Source organism: Palaemon carinicauda, chromosome 11, assembly GCF_036898095.1.
Source record: "Palaemon carinicauda isolate YSFRI2023 chromosome 11, ASM3689809v2, whole genome shotgun sequence".
NCBI lineage: Eukaryota > Metazoa > Arthropoda > Malacostraca > Decapoda > Palaemonidae > Palaemon > Palaemon carinicauda.
The window spans coordinates 64,906,320-64,926,754 of NC_090735.1; the positions used below are offsets into that span (position 1 = coordinate 64,906,320).

The window sequence follows — 20,435 nt, forward strand, 5'->3', positions numbered from 1 at the left end:
AACCTTTAATATGATCTATGCTTTAGTGTCTTGTACAAGGTATATTGTAAGCAGCAACTTCCTTCATAGTATAACTCCAGCAGAATTTGTGTGAAAAGCAAATAAAATAAATGTTGTTATTTAAAAATGTAGATCCTTAAGATTAAATTTATGAGAACATCAGTATTATAGCAGTTTCGGATGCAATCCACGCACACTTAAATAATTCTAAGACTAGGCAAATCCCAATTCACTACTTTATTTCAAAACCCTTAAAAATTGTCATCCTGGAAATAAATGTTTTATTGTGAGTCAGTGTCCTGAAAGATAAGTTGATGCTTAGAAAATAGTCATATTGTACTAAACTTAAATAGTCCAATATGTGGTTTTATATCTCTTGCATAACCATTTTTATAATTTTAATCTTTTGCTCCTAAATTTTGGTAATTGAGGATAAATATGAAATGTATACACCAGTTAACTACAAATTTATAAAGCACAGTAGTTTAAGTTTCTGTATGGTAAACAATGGAACAGTTTCAGAATGAACTACAGTACTGTATATCAAGTTTATGCTTTAATAGATTAGACCTTTAGAATATAAACATGAATAGATGCAGTATATCCTTAACACATACCAGTACATACACAACTTTAAATACTGTAAAGTATAAGGTTGAAAAGATACCAATACTGTATGTCCTTAACACATACAGTACCAGTCTTTACACTATTTAGAATTATGTATAATTTTGAAAAGATACCAGTAAATCCCTAACATATACCAGTTCATACATGATTTTAAGTAGTGTGTAAGTCTGAAGAGATACCGGTATATCCATAACATACACCAATCCATACATGTGCATTGCAGAGGAAGGTGGACCAGGCAGCTCAGATGGAGGCAGCACAGAGTCAATAGAGCAAGTACAAATGCAACTGTCTGATCACTCTACATATGCAAGAAACAAGTTAGCTCATCTCCAAGAAAGATTGACGAACAAACTCTTGGTTAGTTTCTTACATTCCTATCCTTCACAATGGTTACTTCAGAGTAAAATTGATGTACACTGTATGTAGAAGTTGTGTTACTTATATATAATTCAGCTGTCATTTCTATATATTATGCTGTAGTGATGAACATGATAGATACTCTAACATAGTTTAAATAGAGTAGTACTGTAGTGCACTTTAAAATACTTGCAGTTTTAAACCAGTTTATATAATAAGGATATCATTTTCAGGCAATGCAAGCACTGAGGCAGAGTGGTAAAGTTGATAGCAAAGTCATCACTCACTTAGAAGGAGAGATCAGTCAGCTCCGCAGTGACCATAAAATGTTGGAGACACATGTGGAAAGGACAGCTCTTTGGAGTGAAAATATTGGGAGTTGGCGTGTTAGTGTTCAAAGCGTTCAGGTAAGAGTAATGGCCATTTTAGAAAGGGACTTGGTACAGTATGGCTGTCATTATCACTTAGTAAAGTTATTTAAAATATTTACCAAGGGAATCTTTCTCTAAATTAGTACTACTTTAGTTTGTGCTCAGAGAGGCTGAAAATTGATGTTTTTAATTTGTTTAGTAATGTACTGTATACTATATGTGTAATTCCTTCAAAATTTATCATTGCAGTTAGTGGATGAAAAAGATATTCCACATCTTGTGCTTCTGGTACATTTGAACACAGAAGAAATAAAAACATCAACTTGTCAAGATATTTCATCCTCATCATTTCTTGCTTCGACTTCTTCATCACTAAGCTCATCCTTAGAGAGCTTAGATTCTGCCGGTGCCAGTTCAATTCCTGCTCATGGCTGGGTTGTTGTTAGGAAACTTTCACAGCTTGTAGATGTACACAGGAAACTGTGGTAAGAGGAGTTACTCATCTTATTTTTCTTGGTCTTAGTTATCTTGATATAATAGAATATTAAATTACGTAATAAATAATAATAATTTTAGGCATTTATGCAGTTATTTGAAATGCAATCTATTCAAATTAATACTATTCTTTTTTATGTTTGGCTTTCGTAGTATATTTTAGCTGACCTGAGTAGGATACTTGAAATCAGCACAGTACTTTTTTATTTTCTGTTTCTTATCACCCATATGGCTTAATTGCATTATATACTGTATGTTATGAAAATAGAATGGTTCTTATTATGTATCTATTTAATAAACAAAATAAAAACTTAAGATGTGGGCATAATGTGGTGGAAAGATCACATTACCAATGAGAAAGTGAACAAGATGTAGTGTTCAGCAGGAGAAACAAAATTGTTCCATCACTAAATACAAACCAATGCTATTTATAGGGGATACTGTATTACTTTCAGCAAAGCTGAAAGACGAGCCATTATATATTTTGCAAGGGTTGACCACCCACCAGCTAGTTAGGGGGGGGGGGGAGTAACTACCCTGCTCACTCACAATCCTGGGTTAAAACCCTGCTTTGCTTTTGGCTCCAGTGGAGAACGGATGTTACCGCTCTTCCCCCTTACTAATTATTGACTTGTCATTATTAATTAATCGCTTATTTTGCTTTTTCTTTTCAGTGTGTGTGCTCTCTTCTTGGCCACCTTCATGAGGACCTGCCCAGGACCTGAGGGCTCCTGCGGGACTTTCATGCCGTCCGTTGATACGGACCCGCATCTGTTGTGTCCTGCATGCCGGGGGTAGCATTATGACCAGGACAACACCTGGACCTGAATGCTGGGGGCAGCGTTATGACCAGGACAACACCTGTCCTGAATGTTGGGAGTGGTTTGCCTCCCAGTGGGAGAAATTTGGGTGAAGGAGTAAGAAGTCCAAGAGGGATTCTTCGCCTTCAGGGTCTTCCTCGAAGTCGGAGAAAAACAACTCTTCATCTTCCACTCCCCGACCTCCCCCTGAAACTCCTGTTCGGTCAATTTTCCTTGGCGAACCATTGAACAGGAGCGCAGACCAATTAACTCCAGGTTAACCTAGGTTCTCGAGGGACGGTGCTGCTTCCCCTAGCGATGCAGAGAGGAAGCGGTGACCGACTTCCTCGGAAGTGGATCCCTTATCATTGCTAAGTCTGGACTTATGTGATCCTGAGGTGTCAAGTGCTGACGATTCACACAATCCCTGTTCCGCCACCGCTGTCGCCGTTGCCGAAGACTGCGCTTCTCCCATTGCTCAACCGACTCTTCTGTTGGGGCGGAGCAAAGTCCGGGGTAGGTCTCTCCTGCGGGTGGGCATCTCTCTTGTCCTAGGGTAAGATCCCCCTCTAGAGATCCCGATCCGGAGTTCTTCCAGAGATCTTCCTGTTAAGCAGTCCTCCCCTTCGGAAGATCTTCTCCGTCCTCGTTGAGCTTGAAGAGTGGGTGATCCTCCATATTGGTTCAGACGTTCTCCTTCGCCTCTGGCTAAGAGACGTCTCTTTGACTCTCCTCCTTCGCCCACTCGCCCCCTCCTCATCACTCGTCACCTAGGGCACAGCTCTGTCCCAGAGATCGGCATCATGATGAATCTCATCAGCTTCACTGACAGACTTCTGGTTCCCAACCCTCGCCTGCCTTATCGGACTCGCCGTTTGCCAGCCTTGCGGCATTCACCTGCCCACCGTCACTCGGACCTCTCGCCACCTGAAAGCTGTGTGTGGTTGGCCAGCTGCCCTAGATTCTCCAGATTCTCTGACCACTCATCAAGGTCCCGCAGTTTGTGGATCGCCGATTGTTCACAGTCCTCCAGCTCCTCATCACTCACCTGTGACTCGTCAGCCACCGGCTGTCCCTCATTCTCTGGCTTCTCGCTGATCGCCAATGGTTCATCGTTCACCAACGACTCGCTGATCACCTACCATTAAGGGGACCGTCCGCCATGGGGTATTGACATAACAACTTTCAGAAATCGAAAATCGTTTTATTGCTTCTATGTATGAGTAAACATGTCGTACATACTCCCCAGAGGTTTCATCCAATTATTTTTACAAATAACGAAGATATAGAGGTTTTTAAATGATGACGTCACCCTTACTGTGTCGTCTGCATGACTGAGTTTGACAAAATCGTCTTTGTGTGTTAATTTTGCATATCTATAGCGATTTTTCATTTATATTTCGAGCTATCGTACGTCTGGCAGAAATGGAAGGCATTGGTAGAGTGTAGATGAACGAAATCTACTCTTACAATAACAGAAGCCAAAGTTGCCAAAGATGTATAGAAGTTATATTGTATGCGTTTGTTTACTTGAAGTTCGTATGTACATTGTGTTTCCACAACGCCTTCGGGAACATTATAGCAAGGCCAATGTTACCTAAGGTTGTAGAAAGAACAAATAGTCAATCATTTTTCCAAACAATGAAAATATAGCAGTCTTTAAATGATGACGTCATCCTTATGGCGTCGTCTGTATGACTGAGTTTGACAGGTGCGCAGTTCTCTCTCTCTCTCTCTCTCTCTCTCTCTCTCTCTCTCGAATCATTTACCACTGCCATTTATACAAATACTTTTATTCTCTCTCTCTCTCTCTCTCTCTCTCTCTCTCTCTCTCTCTCGAATTATTTAAAACTCTCATTTATACAAATACTATAATAACAATGTTCAACTCTCTCTCTCTCTCTCTCTCTCTCTCTCTCTCTCTCTCATGTTTCGATAATCTCGTACCTCTGGCAGAAATGAAAGGCATTGGTAGAGGGTAGGTGAATGAAAACTACCAGCTACGAAAACATCACAAAGTTTCCAAAGACATATAGAAATTATAATGCATGTGTTTATTTACTTGAAGTTTGTATGTTGATTGTGCTTTCACAACGTCCTCTGGAATTTATAGCAATGCCAATGTTACATAAGGTGATAGAAAGAACAAAAAGTAAGTGGAGAACAAGAAAACTGAAGCCAAAGATGCCAAAGATGTATAGAAGTTATAATGTATGCGTTTGTTTACTTGAAGTTCGTATGTACATTGTGTTTCCACAACGCCCTCGGGAACATTATAGCAAGGCCAATGTTACCTAAGGTTGTAGAAAGAACAAATAGTCAATCATTTTCCAAACAATGAAAATAGCGGTCTTTAAATGATGACGTCATCCTTATGGCGGTCGTCTGTATGACTGAGTTTGACAGATGTGTAGTTCTCTATCTCTCTCTCTCTCTCTCTCTCTCATATCTCTCTCTCTCTCTCTCTCTCTATCTCTCTCTCTCTCTCTCTCTCTCTCTCTCTCTCTCGAATTATATACCACTGCCATTTATACAAATACTTTTATTCTCTCTCTCTCTCTCTCTCTCTCTCTCTCTCTCTCTCCAATTATTAAAAACTCCCATTTATACAAATACTATAATAACAATGTTCAACTCTCTCTCTCTCTCTCTCTCTCTCTCTCTCTCTTTCTCTCTCTCTCAATCTGAACTGTCATCTATATCAGCCAAAGGCTCTCTCTCTCTCTCTCTCTCTCTCTCTCTCTCTCTCATGTTTTGAAATCTCGTACCTCTGGCAGAAATGAAAGGCATTGGTAGAGGGTAGATGAATGAAAACTACCAGCTACGAAAAAATCACAAAGTTTCCAAAGACATATAGAAATTATAATGCATGTGTTTATTTACTTGAAGTTCGTATGTTGATTGTGCTTTCACAACGTCCTCTGGAATTTTATAGCAATGCCAATGTTACATAAGGTGATAGAAAGAACAAAAAGTAAGTGGAGAACAAGAAAAAAGAACCAAGAAAGAGGGAAACATGGATAAGAGTACAAAGCTGAAACCTGCTAACTAAAACACTGGCAACAATTAGAGATCGCTGGCAACTCATAACATAGGAATAGTAAACTGAGGGTTCAAATACCTCCTTTAGGGTGAATTTATGTAGGAATGAACAATAAAAGTTATCATAATAATATTATCTTGATTTCTTTTAGAAAAGAAGCGAAGCTTGCTGCAAATCTTTGGGAGCTCATAACTCAAAAACATACTTATTCCCACTTAGGTACATTTTTCTCACTTATTTGTTGTTCGATATTAGAGAAAAAGATATCGTTGAAAAGAAGAATAAAAATCCCACATATTCTGTCATACAAATTTTGATTTTCGTTTTACATTTTTTTTCACGATTATTTTCCGTCTAGACGAGGAAAAAAAATAAAAATTCATTAAAAAAAAACAGAAAGGAAAATCAAAATTCTGTCGGACATAATTGTTCGGTTGTTAGAGTAGTTTTTGTGGTATAAGTTTCAATACATTTGGTATTATAGTAGTGGGGAAAAATGTAACTAAATATTTTTTTAAATCATGATTTTTGCTCATAAATCCAAAAGTTTTTGATCAAATGACTTGAAATTTTTATATGATGAAGGTATTATATATGTCTAAAACATACATAGAAATTGTGTAATTTGGATCATTAGAAAAAAAAATGGCGGACATGGCGGACGGTCCCCTTAAGTATCTGGTAGTTACCCGTAATTCTCCTGATGCTTGCCGTTCGCCAGCTGCGAGCCAATCACCAGGAGCTCGTCATTTAACCGCTGCTCATCACTTTCCAGCTTTGCCTAGTTCTCCTGTGACTTGCCTCTTGTCAGTCCCTAAGCGTTCGCCAACCAGCCGTTGTTTGCCAGACCATAGGCGATCTCCTTTAGATTGGAGAAAGTTGTCCAGACATTCTCCTTCTCGAGCCTTTCGTCGCTCATCGGGACATTGGCACTCTCTGACCCACCTTTTACCAGCACCTTGTAGAGGTTCTTCTTCTCATTTACCTGCCCACAAGTGCCGACAATCATATCCAGATCACAGTCAGCCTGTAGAGCGTAAGTCTGTTTGCTACACATCTTCCCACGATCACCACTCTCCAAGAACATCTCGCCAGAAGGACAACTCTGATGATATCCTCTTCGGGAAGAACCTACCTTTAGGGAACCCAAGGAGCCCAAACAGGCAAGCCACCCTGATCAGTTCTCCCATAAGGTGGAACCTCCAAAGTCACAGCCATATGCTGCGGATGGAAATACAGGTAGGAATGTCTTATCTTTTCAGAAACCCTCAGCTTCTATCCTCTCAGGGGACCTTTCAGCCAGCGCCGCAGTGGGCAAAGACCATGGTTCAACACGGTCCACCAGGCCTTTGTGGGAGGTATTCCACCTCCTTGACCTACCAGTACTCCTAGGATTCCACTGAAAAGTCATCCTCTCCTCCAGTTGACCCTAGGCGTAAACTCACGGTTCTCCCTCCTCAAGAGCCCTTAGCACCTTCCATCTCTCCCCTTGAGAGAAAATAAGGAGTAACTGAACAGCAGGACTCATCCTGGATCAAGCCAACACTGGTATGGACTTAGAAGCGGAGGATCAGCATTGTTATCCCCATTCCTATACAAGTAGACTCTCTTTCTCGTCTCGCAAGCCAAGAGTCTCTCCCTCCAAGAGAAGAGTCTTTAGTGATTGTTTTCTCCCCCTCACCTATCGAGGTGGCTCCACCCGAACAGCGACCAATCTCCAAACCCGTACGAGAGAACTCTCTTCCTCAGCAGAAGAGACATGAACGAATGATAGTTCAAGACCTTCATTCCTGGAGGAATTCTTTCCTCCTCGGAAGGAGTTGAAGGACGCCAAGACTCTACCCAAGTCTTCGGCAAGGGTATCAAGACCTGTCAACTCCAAACCCTGCAGGGATGTCAGCAATTGACACCCATCGTGCAAGGGACGACCTCAACCCTCCCTGGGTGGATGACTTCAATAACGATTTTCCCAGAGCTGCTAGTCCGAAACTATCAAAGACAGAGCAGGAGTCGGAGCATGCCTTCTGGTAGGTCTTGGCTTGCATGAGGACCACCAATGGGTTATCTGACATGGCAGTGGGTCCTCAAGAGGGCAAAGAAATGGTCTTGTACCATGTCTACAGCACTCAGAAGCCCCCCCCCCCCCCCCCCCCCCCCCCCCCCAAGACCAGTGTGGCCTTGCCTTGGTCTGAAGAGTGCCCGTCGGAAAGCGTTTTCTCAGATCGCCGGCTCCTCAAGCTCTCTCCGGGAAGGCTCATCCTCTAAACTTCTTCTGCCACCGGTCGCCGCAACAGAGGAAGTATTACAGGTCTTCAATGAGCCTCTTCTGGCACTGCCTCTCGAACACTCTTTAGAGGCTCTGACCAGGGGGATCTCCCTTGAGAGACTCTTAGGTCTTCAGATTTCGTTCTCGGCTTCGAAGGCCCTGAACTAGGAGAAGGTGGTGAAGTACGCCATGCAGGCTAGTTTGTGGCTGGATCTCTGATTGCGATCAGTGGGACACTTCAAGAGAACTGAGGATTATTATCGAGAACTCAAACCATCAAGTTCCTTTCCCACCAAGTGGTAATCTTGTGGGCAAACGTAATACTGCGGCGAAGGAACTCGATAATAGAAAGGTTCCATTGTCAAGTCCCACAGAACGAGATTACGAGACTGAGGAACTCAACTCTGGATGGTTCTTCCCTGTTCAAACTGGAAAACATTGAGCAGGCTGCAGACAGATGGAGAAAGTCCAAACAGGACTCTCTTCTTCATAGGGCGTTGACATCCCGTCCCTACAAGCCACCTTCTCCGCAGAAGAAACAACAACAGCCGAAACTGCCGACGAACAGGACAGCAGCTACAACAGCAACTACGAAGGTGTCTAAAAAGCCCTTTCCTGCCAAAGAGCAGAGGGTTCCAAGTCCTCACGTGAAGTGAACAGTTGTTAAATGTGGCGGCCAAGGCCGCAACCGCTAGGACGGGCAATCCTCCCACTTGTCCACCAGTGGGGGGATGCCTGCATCGACGCTGTCAGAGGTGGCTGCAAGTCGTCGCCGAACCCTGTATGGTCTCTATGATTCGTTTAGGGTATCACATCCCATTCGACACAATCTCTACCTCGACTGACCAAGACTCCAGTTCCATTGAGCTCCTATGCAAAGGGATCCACATAGGAGCTGGCCTTCTGGGCCGAAGTCCAGACTATGTTGAGAAAGGTGCTCTCCAAGAGGTCCTCGATGACTCCCCAGGGTTTTTTCAGTCACTTTTTTCTTGTGAGAAAGGCCTCTGGAGGCTGGAAACCAGTCATCAACCTCTCAGCTCTGAACAAGTTTATTAAACAAACTCCGTTTAGCATGGAGAAGGCAGACATGGTCAGACAAGCGGTAAGACCACAGGACTTCATTTGCACACTGGACCTAAAGGAATCATACTTCCAGATCCCAATATATCTGTTTTCAAGAAGTATCTAAGGATCAACCTAGACAACAGGAAATACCAGTTCAAGGTGCTGTGCTTCAGTCTTTCCACAGCATCTCAGGTCTTTACAAGAGTTTTCGCCCTAGTGTCATCTTGGGTTCACAGAATCGACATCCGTCTCCTTCAATATCTGGACGACTTGGTTGCTTCTAGCAGACTCGGTGGCAACCCCTTCTTCAACACAGAGGCAAACTTCTGAGGCTTTGCCAAGATCTGGGGATCATGGTAAATCTCGAGAAGTCGTCGCTTCTTCCCTCTCCAACAACTAGTATACTTAGGTATGATCATAGACACAGACCAATAGAAAGTCTTCCCATCAGACGACAGGGTAATGAATCTGAGAAAAGTAGCAAGACCAATCCTCAGACAAGAAGAACTCGGTTTATCTAGTTCAAAACGGCCGCTTCAGGATCCGATCTCTCCAATTGCGGTAAAGTCAAAGTGGAATCAGTCTAACGATTCCCCAGATGTTCTAGTGCCCATGGCACTAGAACAGACGGACCTCAGATGGTGGGTGGCAGACAAAAATCTGCGCAAGGGTGTAAATTTTTTTGTCCTTCAGATGCATCAAAAGAACAGTGTCGGGCCCACATGCTGCACCACACAGCCTCAGGCCTATGGTCAGAATCCGAAGGGTACCAGCACATAAATCTCCTGCAGATGAAGGCAGCCTTCTTGGCCTTCAACAGTTCCTGGCAGAGAGCGAGAACACCTCGGTAGTGGCTTACATCAACAGACAAGGAGGTACCTTTTCGCAGCCCCTATCCCATTTGGCAGTAGAGATACCGATATGGGCTGAAGACAACTTGTTTACCCTATCAGCAAGCATCATTCCAAGCAAATGAAATGTGCTCACAGACAACTGAGCAGAGCGACTCAGATAGTGTGATCCAAGTGATCTTTGAATCATCTAGTAGCCAACAAAGTCCTGACTTTGTGGGGTTCCCCGACTGTGGAACTATTCACGACTTCCATAAATTTCAGGCTCCTGCTTTATTGCTCCCCAGACTCTCTGGCACGATGCATTCCAACAATGGTGGGACAACATTGATGTTTACCGCCTTTCCCCTGTTCTGTCTGATGACATAAGTACGCAATAAGACTAGAACATTAGTCAATCTCTCAATGACTCTCATAGCTCCACTATGGCATCACGGAAAATGATTCCTGGACCCTCTGCAGCCCTAACAGAGCTCCCAAGAGAACTCCTTCCACAACATAATCTACTCAAACTGCTTCCACAAAGCCATAGCTTTGCTACAACTTCACGCCTGGAGACTATCCAGCACCTCCTCACTCAGAGAGGATTTTCACAATGAAGTTATGAGCTTACCTGTCTCCAGTCGGAAGTGAGACCTCCTCCTTGGAACGTGTTTTGGGTCCTTCAGTCTCTGAAGGGTTCCTCTACAAACCATTACGCCTGGCAACAGATCGGCACCTCACTCTGAAGACGGTGTTCCAACTCACTTTTGCTTTGGCCAAAAGAGTTAGTGAATTTCATGGTCTCTCATATGACATTGCCCATTCAAGGGGATGGGGCGAGGTAAAACTCAGCTTCGTCCTGAGTTTATTGCAAAGACTCAAAATCCAGGGGTAGCGAATCATAGATTCAACTCCTCTCCATTCTGTATCCAATGACAGAGATCAACTGTTACTATACCCAGTAAGGAGTTTGAACTACTACCTCAAAAGGACATCTGCAGCTCGCCCCCGAGTGCCACCACTTTTCGTCAGCACGGGGAAGGTCAAGAGGAGGATTACAAAGAACACCATCTCTGCTTGGATTTACAAGGTCATTGACCTGGCACTGAATCCCGATCCTCCTCCAGCATACAGACTCAAGAGTTCATGATGTCAGGGTCATTGTAACGTCCCTGGGGTTCAAACGAAACTACTCTGTGGTGCAGGTACTACAAGCGGCTGTGTGGCAGCGTCAGACAACCTTCCCCGCCCACTACCTGCAAGACGTAACCCACAGAAACATGGAAACGTTTTCCATTGGTCCTGTTGGGCCTGCGCAACAACTTGTTTAACACCTCAAGCTCCTTGATGGATAAGTAGCAGAGGGTTGAGGGAAAATGTTACCTGGGATTACTGTAGTCTGAAGGAATGATTAAGAATGATTAGCTCCCTCTTTTCTTCATCTTCCCCTCTCTTGGGGAATCAGCACCCAGGGTCCTCTGCAAAGCTGACCTCAACTACCTGCAGGTGAGCTTGTGTAACCTGGTATTGTTCCAATACTTGTTGCGTCTCCATACCCAACCTCTGAAGATTCCTATGACTCTGAAGAACTTTTACCTAGACAGTCACATTACTAGTATCACGAGCATACAGCTTGTGTAGGGCACAGAACATGCATAGCATAGTTTTAGTGAGGTGAAGGGTTTCCACCAATTATGTGCAAAACACATAAAGGGGAAAACCCGGGCTAAAGCCAAAAACCAGTTGGCAGAGACTTCCACCTTCCTAAAGAGTAAGTCATCCCTTTGTATTTAGTGATGGAACAAATGAAAAATTTGGAAGTGACAGTATTTGTAATTTTCCTGACGATACAAACCTGTAGCTATTTATACAGATTTGCCTCCCAGCACCAGTCCCCCTTGAAGTCCTACCTTCAAGCAATGTGGGTTCTCAACCTAGGTGTGTGAGTGAGCCGGGTAGCTACTAACCCCCACCCCACTCCAACTGACTGGTGGGTGGTTAACCCTCGCTAAAAATCTAATGGCTTGTCTTTCAGCTTCGCCAAAAGTAATATCCCCTATAAATAGCTACAGGCTTGTATCGTTAGGAAAAATACAATTTACTTCCAAATATGTCATATTATTTCAATGAATCTTCCCAAAATTCATATGCTGATCTTTCTCCCTAAAGAAGAAATTTGACAAACTATTCTAAAAACGCAGGAATTTTCACTCTCAAGGTACGATTGACCTCTTAACGCTCCCCATGAGCCATATGGCTGTATCATACCTTAGGAAGGAAAATTCTTGTGCAGTATTTGTAGAAGAGCCCGTCAAATCTCTTCCTTTGGGAGAATGAACATCAAATGAACTTTTTATTTCAGCCAGATTGCTCCTTGGATGAAGGCCGTAGAATTACCTACTGTGCCAAATAAGATTTTGTTTGGAAAAGTGGCTGATAAGGCTCATCTAGAAAAAGTGCGAGGTGTGGCACAAAACTACTTTGATGCAGTTTTGGCAGATGAGAAGCTCTCAGGATCTGAGCTTATCTACGCATTTTTGTCACCATCTCCTGAGCATCTCAAACAAGCTGAAATCCAGCGTAAAAAATCTAAATTTTCATTTTCAACACTGTTTAGAGGGTAAGTATTACAATGGTGAATATATTTTTCATTTGTGGTAGCTGTGCATTCTGCATTGAACTGAAATATACATTACAGTTCTAATATACAGTTTATGAAAAAGAGCAGTGTCTAAAGTGAGTAAATATAGTACAGTAATCTGCTCATTGTTTAGGATATCAGTTTAATCTGTGGGATAGTTTTTCTTTCACAGCTTCAAGTTGAAGAGAAATAATGTTACCCTTTTGAAAATGAATGTTCTCGTGTTATTGCAGAGGAGATGGAAAAAGCGATAGTGACGAAGAGGAACTAGGCCTGATAATAGATGGGGGCGAGGCATCGGTCGATGGTGGTGTTGGTGGCGAGGGTGGTCGAGATTCAGTAGCAGAACCTCTCTTTTCTTTTCTTGAAGAACTGTGCGAGCTACGAGGTGTAGGCAAATGGCTCCGGAAAACACTAATTTCCTTTGTCCAAATCACTTATGGGAAAACTATTAACAAGTACGTTTTAGCAAAACCTTATGCAGTATATATTCTTTGGTTTTATTCTTATAAAAATTTCCGAGTTCAAGAAGGAAACAGTTTAAGACACTTATATGGAAAGCATTATATTTTTACTAAAAATAATAATGTACAGTATAGTATTCTTCTCTCTCAAATACCCATCAATATGAGACTATTCATTGCTAAAGCATTAACTTATTACCAAGTATTTACCCTAAATTTTTTATACCATACTGTATACTGTACTGTATAATATTACCTATACAGTGGAACCTCTACATACGAATTTAATCCGTTCCAGAACCAACTTCGGATGTAGAAAATGTTCGGTTGTCGAAACGAATTTTCCCATAAGAATACATTGAAATAGGATTAATCCGTGGTTGAGCCCAAAAACCTATGATAACTTCTTAATAAACTACTACACATAATTTTCCCATGAGAATAATGAACACTAAATTAGATAATAGACATGTAAATAAGAAGAATAGACATGTAAATAAGAAGAATTAGCAAAAAATTATAAATAAGAAACGGGTTTTTAGCGTCACTTTACCTTAGAAACTCCAGCGCAGGTGTTGTTAGTCTTGCTACGCAGAGAGGAGACGGACGGGCGGCGAGGAGGTAGAGAGGTTAACTACAATAAACGTACACTACCGTAACTTATTCTAACTTACACTAAGTGAACTTTAACATAACTTAGCTTTTTTTTTTTTTATAATTTATATTTTTTTTTACATTTTCTTTTTTTCTTTTTGATGATTAATTTTAATCACTTTCACTCTCTACACTTAAAATTGATTGAATTTTTTTCTCTTCACTCTTTGCTGTCTTATTTGAACCACTTCCTTCCTCTTCATCACGAGTTCGCTTCGTAGTTTTTTTAAAGAAGCTATCGATAGAAAGTTGCTTGGTACAGCTTTTCAGAATGTTTCGAAAATAAGTTAGGGAAACATCATCAAACTGCGCAGCTACACGACAAACCTGCAATTTCTTTGGATGGTATTTGTCGATGAAGTCGACCACGTCTTGATATTTTCCTAACACCTCTTTTATTTGCGCGGAACTTATTGCAAGTTCACTCATACGGACGCCACGCTCATGCTTTTCAATAATTCCTTGCTTTACTTCTAAAGAAAGCATTCCCTTATTCCTTTTCTCACCACTACCACTACCACTTGCGAAACTAAGCCTTTTAGGACCCATGATTTTCGTAAAATACCGTAAAAGGATGAATGTAAAAAATCACGATTAAAACACAATTAATTGCAGAACGCACAGGGCACAACCACATAAAGCCAACGAGAACAGAGGACTGACCCAAGCCACGCTAATTGAGGGTCCCTCTGAGGTTGAAGTGCTGCCTTCTATTGGCGGAAATAAAAAACACATCAGGCGCTATGAGCACCGACTACGCATACGAGTATTGTTTACTTCGGGTGTCGAAAAAAAAATTCGGGTGTAGAGTAGGAACGTGTTCGAATTGTACTTCGCGTGTCGAAAAATTCGGATACAACCGGTACGACGAAAATTGCTACTTCGTGTGTCGAAATAAAATTCGGGTGTAGAGTCAAAAATTTGCTCGAATTTTACTTCGGATGTTGGAAAATTCGGATGTAGATACGTTCGTGTGTAGAGGTTCCACTGTAATTAATCATCTTGTTTAGTGTTTATAAAAACTGGGGGAGGTATTTTCACTATATTGTCACTTGCATGACATGATGCAGACAGTTTTAAAGGTTCTCTGACCCTCAAATGAATTTCTGCTGTATTGACTTCTCCCCAAATGTCCAACTTCATTTACAAAAAAATCTTTGGACAGCCCAGTAAAAGTCCATAAATTAGACATGGTAGCCTTGCTGAAGTACTTTATAGTACTGTAATACTTAGTCTTTAATTTCTACCTAATTAAAGAGATGAATTTTACCTCTTTCAATCCCACCCAGATAATTAAATTTATCACTCCAGTCCCTTTCTAGGACATCTTTTTTTACTCACCTTAGCTCAAAAACCATTAGTGTTAAGAATCAAATCAAATATAACAATAACAATATTAAATGATAATAATATTAATAAAAGTAAATACTGTAATAATAATAGATAATAATAGTAATAAATAATAATAAATCAAAAGTCTTTTAAAGAAATTATATACAGTACGTAGAATTCAAAAATAAGAGGAAATTAATGTTATCCCAATGAGAATAGCTGTAACATTATACTGTTTAAAAAATTTCGAAAATAATCCTAAGATTTAAATAATGTACATTTACCATTATTTTTCTACCTTATGGAACACTGTACAGTATTTGTAAGTTAGGAAATTTCAATGAAGTATTTTTGCTATTTGTTTAAATTACTAATTAAGAAGAACTACTTTTCAATGTTTAAGAGTTATCAATCTAAACTGATACATTTTCTTTCTGACAGGCATGTCCGTGAAACAGTATCAAACATGCTAAGTGAATCTATGGTGTTGTATTATATTCATACTGTGAAAGACAATCTATGGCCAGAAAACGAAGAAATCCCCTCGAGTGAGCAGCCTCGAACAGAAGATGACAAAATTAGAGCAAGGTGCACTATGATATGTATTAGCACATCCTTTTCATAATCATGTAACCAATTAATTATTTTTTCCTATGCAAACAAAAGCCTTTAGCCCTTTAAAATCGGGACCACGTCTTCAGCAGGGCTGGAGCAGCTGTTGAATTTGTTAACAAGATAATTAACGACATGTAATTGGGGAAAAGCAGCCCTGGTCTCCCCCCACCTGTCAGAAGCTCTTCACTTTTGTTTTTGGCCGCAGCGAGTACACACGTACAGTTGCACCCTCAACAAAATACAGTAATTTATATTTCTTTTTCTTACCGCTCAGCCATGATCACTGTCTTTCGACTGAAAGGTACAGACCTCTTCTCATGGTAGTTGTCTGTGCTCATGAGGATCTTTGAGCAGTCTTGCCCACTCTGGGACTTCAGGCCTCCTGAGTAGGACACGACCCTCATACCCACGGCTCCAAAGTGTACCCCTTCGAACCTTTGTGAAGGTTGTCAGTCAGCGATCTGACTCTTGAGACTGTATTTTATTCCTTAGCATTAGCAGAGTAGGCAAGCTACATGGTCCGTCTGCCTTAGTCTCCTACATTGAGGGATGGAAGGAGGTTTTCCTTAGTTTTGTGCCAGGTTTTGTGGCCAAAACTCAGACCCCCACGTTTAAGTCCTTCTCCATCCCCTCTCCACGTGAGGCAATGGGTGATGATGGAAAGGAGATGCTTTTGAGTCCCATGATGGCTCTGTGGTGCTATCTGAAGAGGAGTTGACATCTCAGATTTGAGTGACTACAACTCTTCCTTAGCATTGGCAGAACAAAAGAAGAGATGTCAGAAAATACCATCTCTTTCTGACATTGTGAGACAAACCATAAGGCATATGCCTCAACCATTGAGAGGGTCAAAGTACCAGCTATTACTGGAGCTTGCGAAGTCAAGGGTTATATGCCCCACCCTTGCCTTCAAGAGGAATCTTGCAGGTGTTGAAGGGCTGGGGTATGTAAACACCATACCCTCTTCGTGACCTTGATCTACATGAGTACATCTACAAGTCCCTCAACACCTTTGTGCTTGGTCCTGTGGTGGCTGGTCAAGTAATTGTATAGCAAGCCCAGCTCCCATGCAGGTTAGTTAGCATCTTGTCTAACGTATAGATGCAAATCTGGAAATGAAGGTAAAATGACTGGCTCGTCCACTTCATTTTTTCTGCTCCTCTCTTGGGGACAAAGCTTTACTTGCTGGATCGGATATGATGCTGACAAGCTAAACTTCTGAGTCCCATTCTTTAGAATCTAGAGAAGTATCCACACCAACCTCTCAACCCTCTTAATGAGAGAATGCCTTGATTAAGTTATTGAGCTTCAGCACAGCATATGATTCCATGCTTAAGCTTTGTGACGGGCAAGAGGGCTCTTGAACTTGAGGAAATTGCTCCCCCAGTTGGAATCTAAATTTCTCTCTCTCTCTCTCATCTTTTTCTTACTCTGAATATCACTTCAATATTCTCCTAATTTTATAAACTTTCTTTCATGATGATGTCCAAACTCTATGAGTAAAATTTCCCTTATTATATATGTGTGTACAGGTATATATACATTTATCTACTTTTTTCTAATGGCTTGGATGTTTCTCCATTATTTCCGCTGGCGTGGACGTGTCTATATCCGTTATTGCTGCCTGCTTCAATGAATGGGAGGAGGTATCACGGTTGGGAGGTTTTTATGTTCAAAGCTATATGTGAGAGTATTGGATGATCTCAGCCATCCCAAAGATGTTTTGGACCTTTTTGGCAGAACTATTCTCAAGAGTTGCTCTTCAGAATCCAAGGGGATCCAATGCTTGCTAGGTAGTAGGTTAGACAGGGCACCAGCCGCCCATTGAGATACTGCTGTTAGAGAGTTATGGGGTCCTTTGACTGGCTAACCAGTACTACACTGGATCCTTCTCTCTGGTTATGGTTCTTTCCCTTTGCGTATAAATACACCAAAAAGTCTGGCCTATTCTTTACAGATTCTCCTGTCCTCATACACATGACAACACTGAGATTACCAAACAATTCTTCTTCACCCAAGGTGTTAACTATTGCACTGTAATTGTTCAGAGGCTACTTTCCTCTTGGTAAGGGTAGAAGAGACTTTAGCCATGGTAAGCAGCTCTTCTAGGACATTCCTAAATCAAACCATTGTTTTCTAGTCTTGGGTAGTGTCATAGTTTCTGTACCATGGCCTTCCACTGTCTTGGGTTAGAGTTTTATTACTTGAGGGTAAACTCAGGCACACTGTTCTATCTTGTTTTTCTTCCTCTTGTTGTTTTTTAAGTTTTACAATTTATATATGAAAAATATAATTTAATGCTGTTACGGTTCTTAAAATATTTTATTTTGATTGTTTTTTACCTCTTGTAGTTTGTTTATTTCCTTGTTTCCTTTCCTCACTGGCCTATTGTTCCCTGTTGGAGCCCTTGGGCTTATAGCTTCTAGCTTTTCCAACTAGGGTTATAGCTCAACTTGTAATAATGATAATAATAACACTCTCGGCTTCTGCCCGGAAGCCCATCATTATAGATAATGAGAGGATGATTCCATAGTTTCTTGGTCTCAGTCCTAACAGGCCGGTTCAGCTTACATCTGTGCCTCTCTATCTGTTTTGGTGCTATCATTCGGGTAGGATATGGAATGGACCATCTGGAAAGTATACTTTCATTGTGCCAATAGTGGTGAATGCAAATTTCCTATCTGACGTATGATGCCTCAATTTTCTGAAGCAGGAAAACCTAACCAATCAACAAACCTATCTTGACCCCTCCTTTATGGATTTTTCAAATATCAAACCCCCATCCCCTGGATACGCTGACTCTCCCCCGGCACTGTTGCTGACCTCTGCTAATTTAATTAAGGGAAATTCTGTTGACGACCTTGGAACTAAAAAAGACCACTCTACTGATGTTAAAAAATCTAGTAATTTGAGTAACACAAGGAAACTGCGAATCCTTCATACTGCCCAAATTTTATTAGAGACAAATTATGATGATATATATTGAGCATTTGAGTGCTATGGATTGATACAGGAAATAAGGATAAGACTCAGAGATGAAAAATGAGACTCATGGATATCTTTTAATAGTCATGACAAAGAATTTGATGCTGTTTATAATATTAGTAATATTAAAATTAACATCTTGAACATCATGGGAGCCCTTTGTGATAAGGTCCCAAAGGAATTTGATGTATACAAACCTGCTGATTGGTTTGAAAAAGATGTAAATGTACCAATGCCTTCACAGAGAAAGCTAAAAATACCAATGTCTCTTGTAGCTGATCCTAAAGGGGTAATATGGAATTATTTTTAAATATGTAAATTGATTCAGAAAAAAGTAGGAACCATTGCACCTGGTGATATATCTCATTTTGGGAAAAATAGTTATCTCATCCATGCCAAATCCTCGACGATATCTGCAATACTATCCACCTTACAGACAAGCGGTGATGAAATTACATTAGAGATCAACCCTCATATCTAAATTTTAGTTATGGAAGGGGAGTAGTCTTTAATTAAGACATGTACAAATTTACAGAGGAGATACTTTCCATGTGTCCACTAAACGTATGGAAAGTGCATAAGGTTCCTGAAACATCAATGATTATAATAACTTTCCAGGATGCTGATGTACCTTTCCATATTGTTATTGAAAATGAAAGGATTAAAGTTCATCTTTTCAAGAAAAAGCTCCTGCAATGCATTAATTGTTTTAAATTTGGACATCCATCTAAAGTTTGTAGAAATTAAAGAATGTGGTATTTGCTCCAAATCTTATCATGGAGACTGTACACTTGAGGCCAGGTATTTAAACTGCAACTTGAATCATAAATCAACTGATAAAAGATGCGAACTCTATAAGTTGGAAGAAGCTGACCTCAACAAATCCAGTTTAGAACACATAAGTGTGGGACATGCAAAAAGACTGCTGAATAAATCAACTAGCTATGCAAAGGTCTTAAAATCAAAAGGAAATTTACAACAAGACATCAAACCCACCTAGCACTGCCAGTAATTCTAAGAAATGAAATACATCATCTAATTATAAAATGCTGTATGACGAGATAAGCATATTGCCTTCTGAGGCTTTGCCATGGTATATTGAAACTGGGGCATTGCCCATTTCTGTAACAGCCTTTGTCCCCCATTACCAACAATAGTACTAACCTCTCTCAGGCCATGTCCTTGCCTGATTTGATGGAGATTCCACTTGAAACCAAGTTACCAGGTGCACCTGTTGTGGGGGAGGTGCAAAAACCTGGTAGCTCACCACCTATTAATCGGAAAAGAGAGAGAACTCCATCTCGCTCGCTCCCTTCCATAAGAAGTAATAAAGTTATGACGTCAAATAAATATGATGTTTTGTCTGTTGATGGTTCTGATCAACTGGAAGACCATTTAAATGAATCAGAAATTCAAAATGAGGTCCACCATCCTGCTCAACAATTAGATCAAAAGGACAAAAAGAAAATCACAAAAATCAAAACTCAATCTATCAAGACCCTCTTTAATAAAACCACCTGAAATAGCATTAGATCAAAAACTGCTAATGGGAAGACTTCATCCAAGGGGTCTACCAAAATATAAACCATAGTTTTTTCCTCCATGTTTCAACAGAATTGCCAGGGTTCAAGGGCCAAATATGAAGAACTTGAGCTTCTCATTCATGAGCATTCCCCCATAAATATATGTTTACAGGAGAGCAAACTTGATGATAATACTCCTTGTCCTCGCAAATATATTAGTTATAGGACACCATATGATCACCAAGTATGGAGCCATGACGAAAGTCTCATATACGTTCGTCGAGATGTTCCCCAAATATCTTTGTCTTTTCATACACCCCTACAGGCAGTGGTTGTACAGATTGATATAGGGAGAAAA

The 20,435-nt window shown here is 40.9% G+C and overlaps 1 protein-coding gene across 2 annotated transcripts in view; it reads left to right on the forward strand.

Moving 5' to 3' along the window:
• snz (snazarus) overlaps positions 1-20,435 on the forward strand; it is a 264,501-nt gene that overhangs the window by 209,378 nt on the left and 34,688 nt on the right. For both annotated transcript variants that reach the window (XM_068383069.1, XM_068383070.1), the window contains 6 exons: positions 854-990; positions 1,224-1,397; positions 1,611-1,846; positions 12,226-12,483; positions 12,738-12,962; positions 15,396-15,542. In XM_068383069.1, coding sequence (XP_068239170.1) covers positions 854-990; positions 1,224-1,397; positions 1,611-1,846; positions 12,226-12,483; positions 12,738-12,962; positions 15,396-15,542 — 1,177 coding nt within the window. The remainder of the gene's footprint in view (positions 1-853; positions 991-1,223; positions 1,398-1,610; positions 1,847-12,225; positions 12,484-12,737; positions 12,963-15,395; positions 15,543-20,435) is intronic.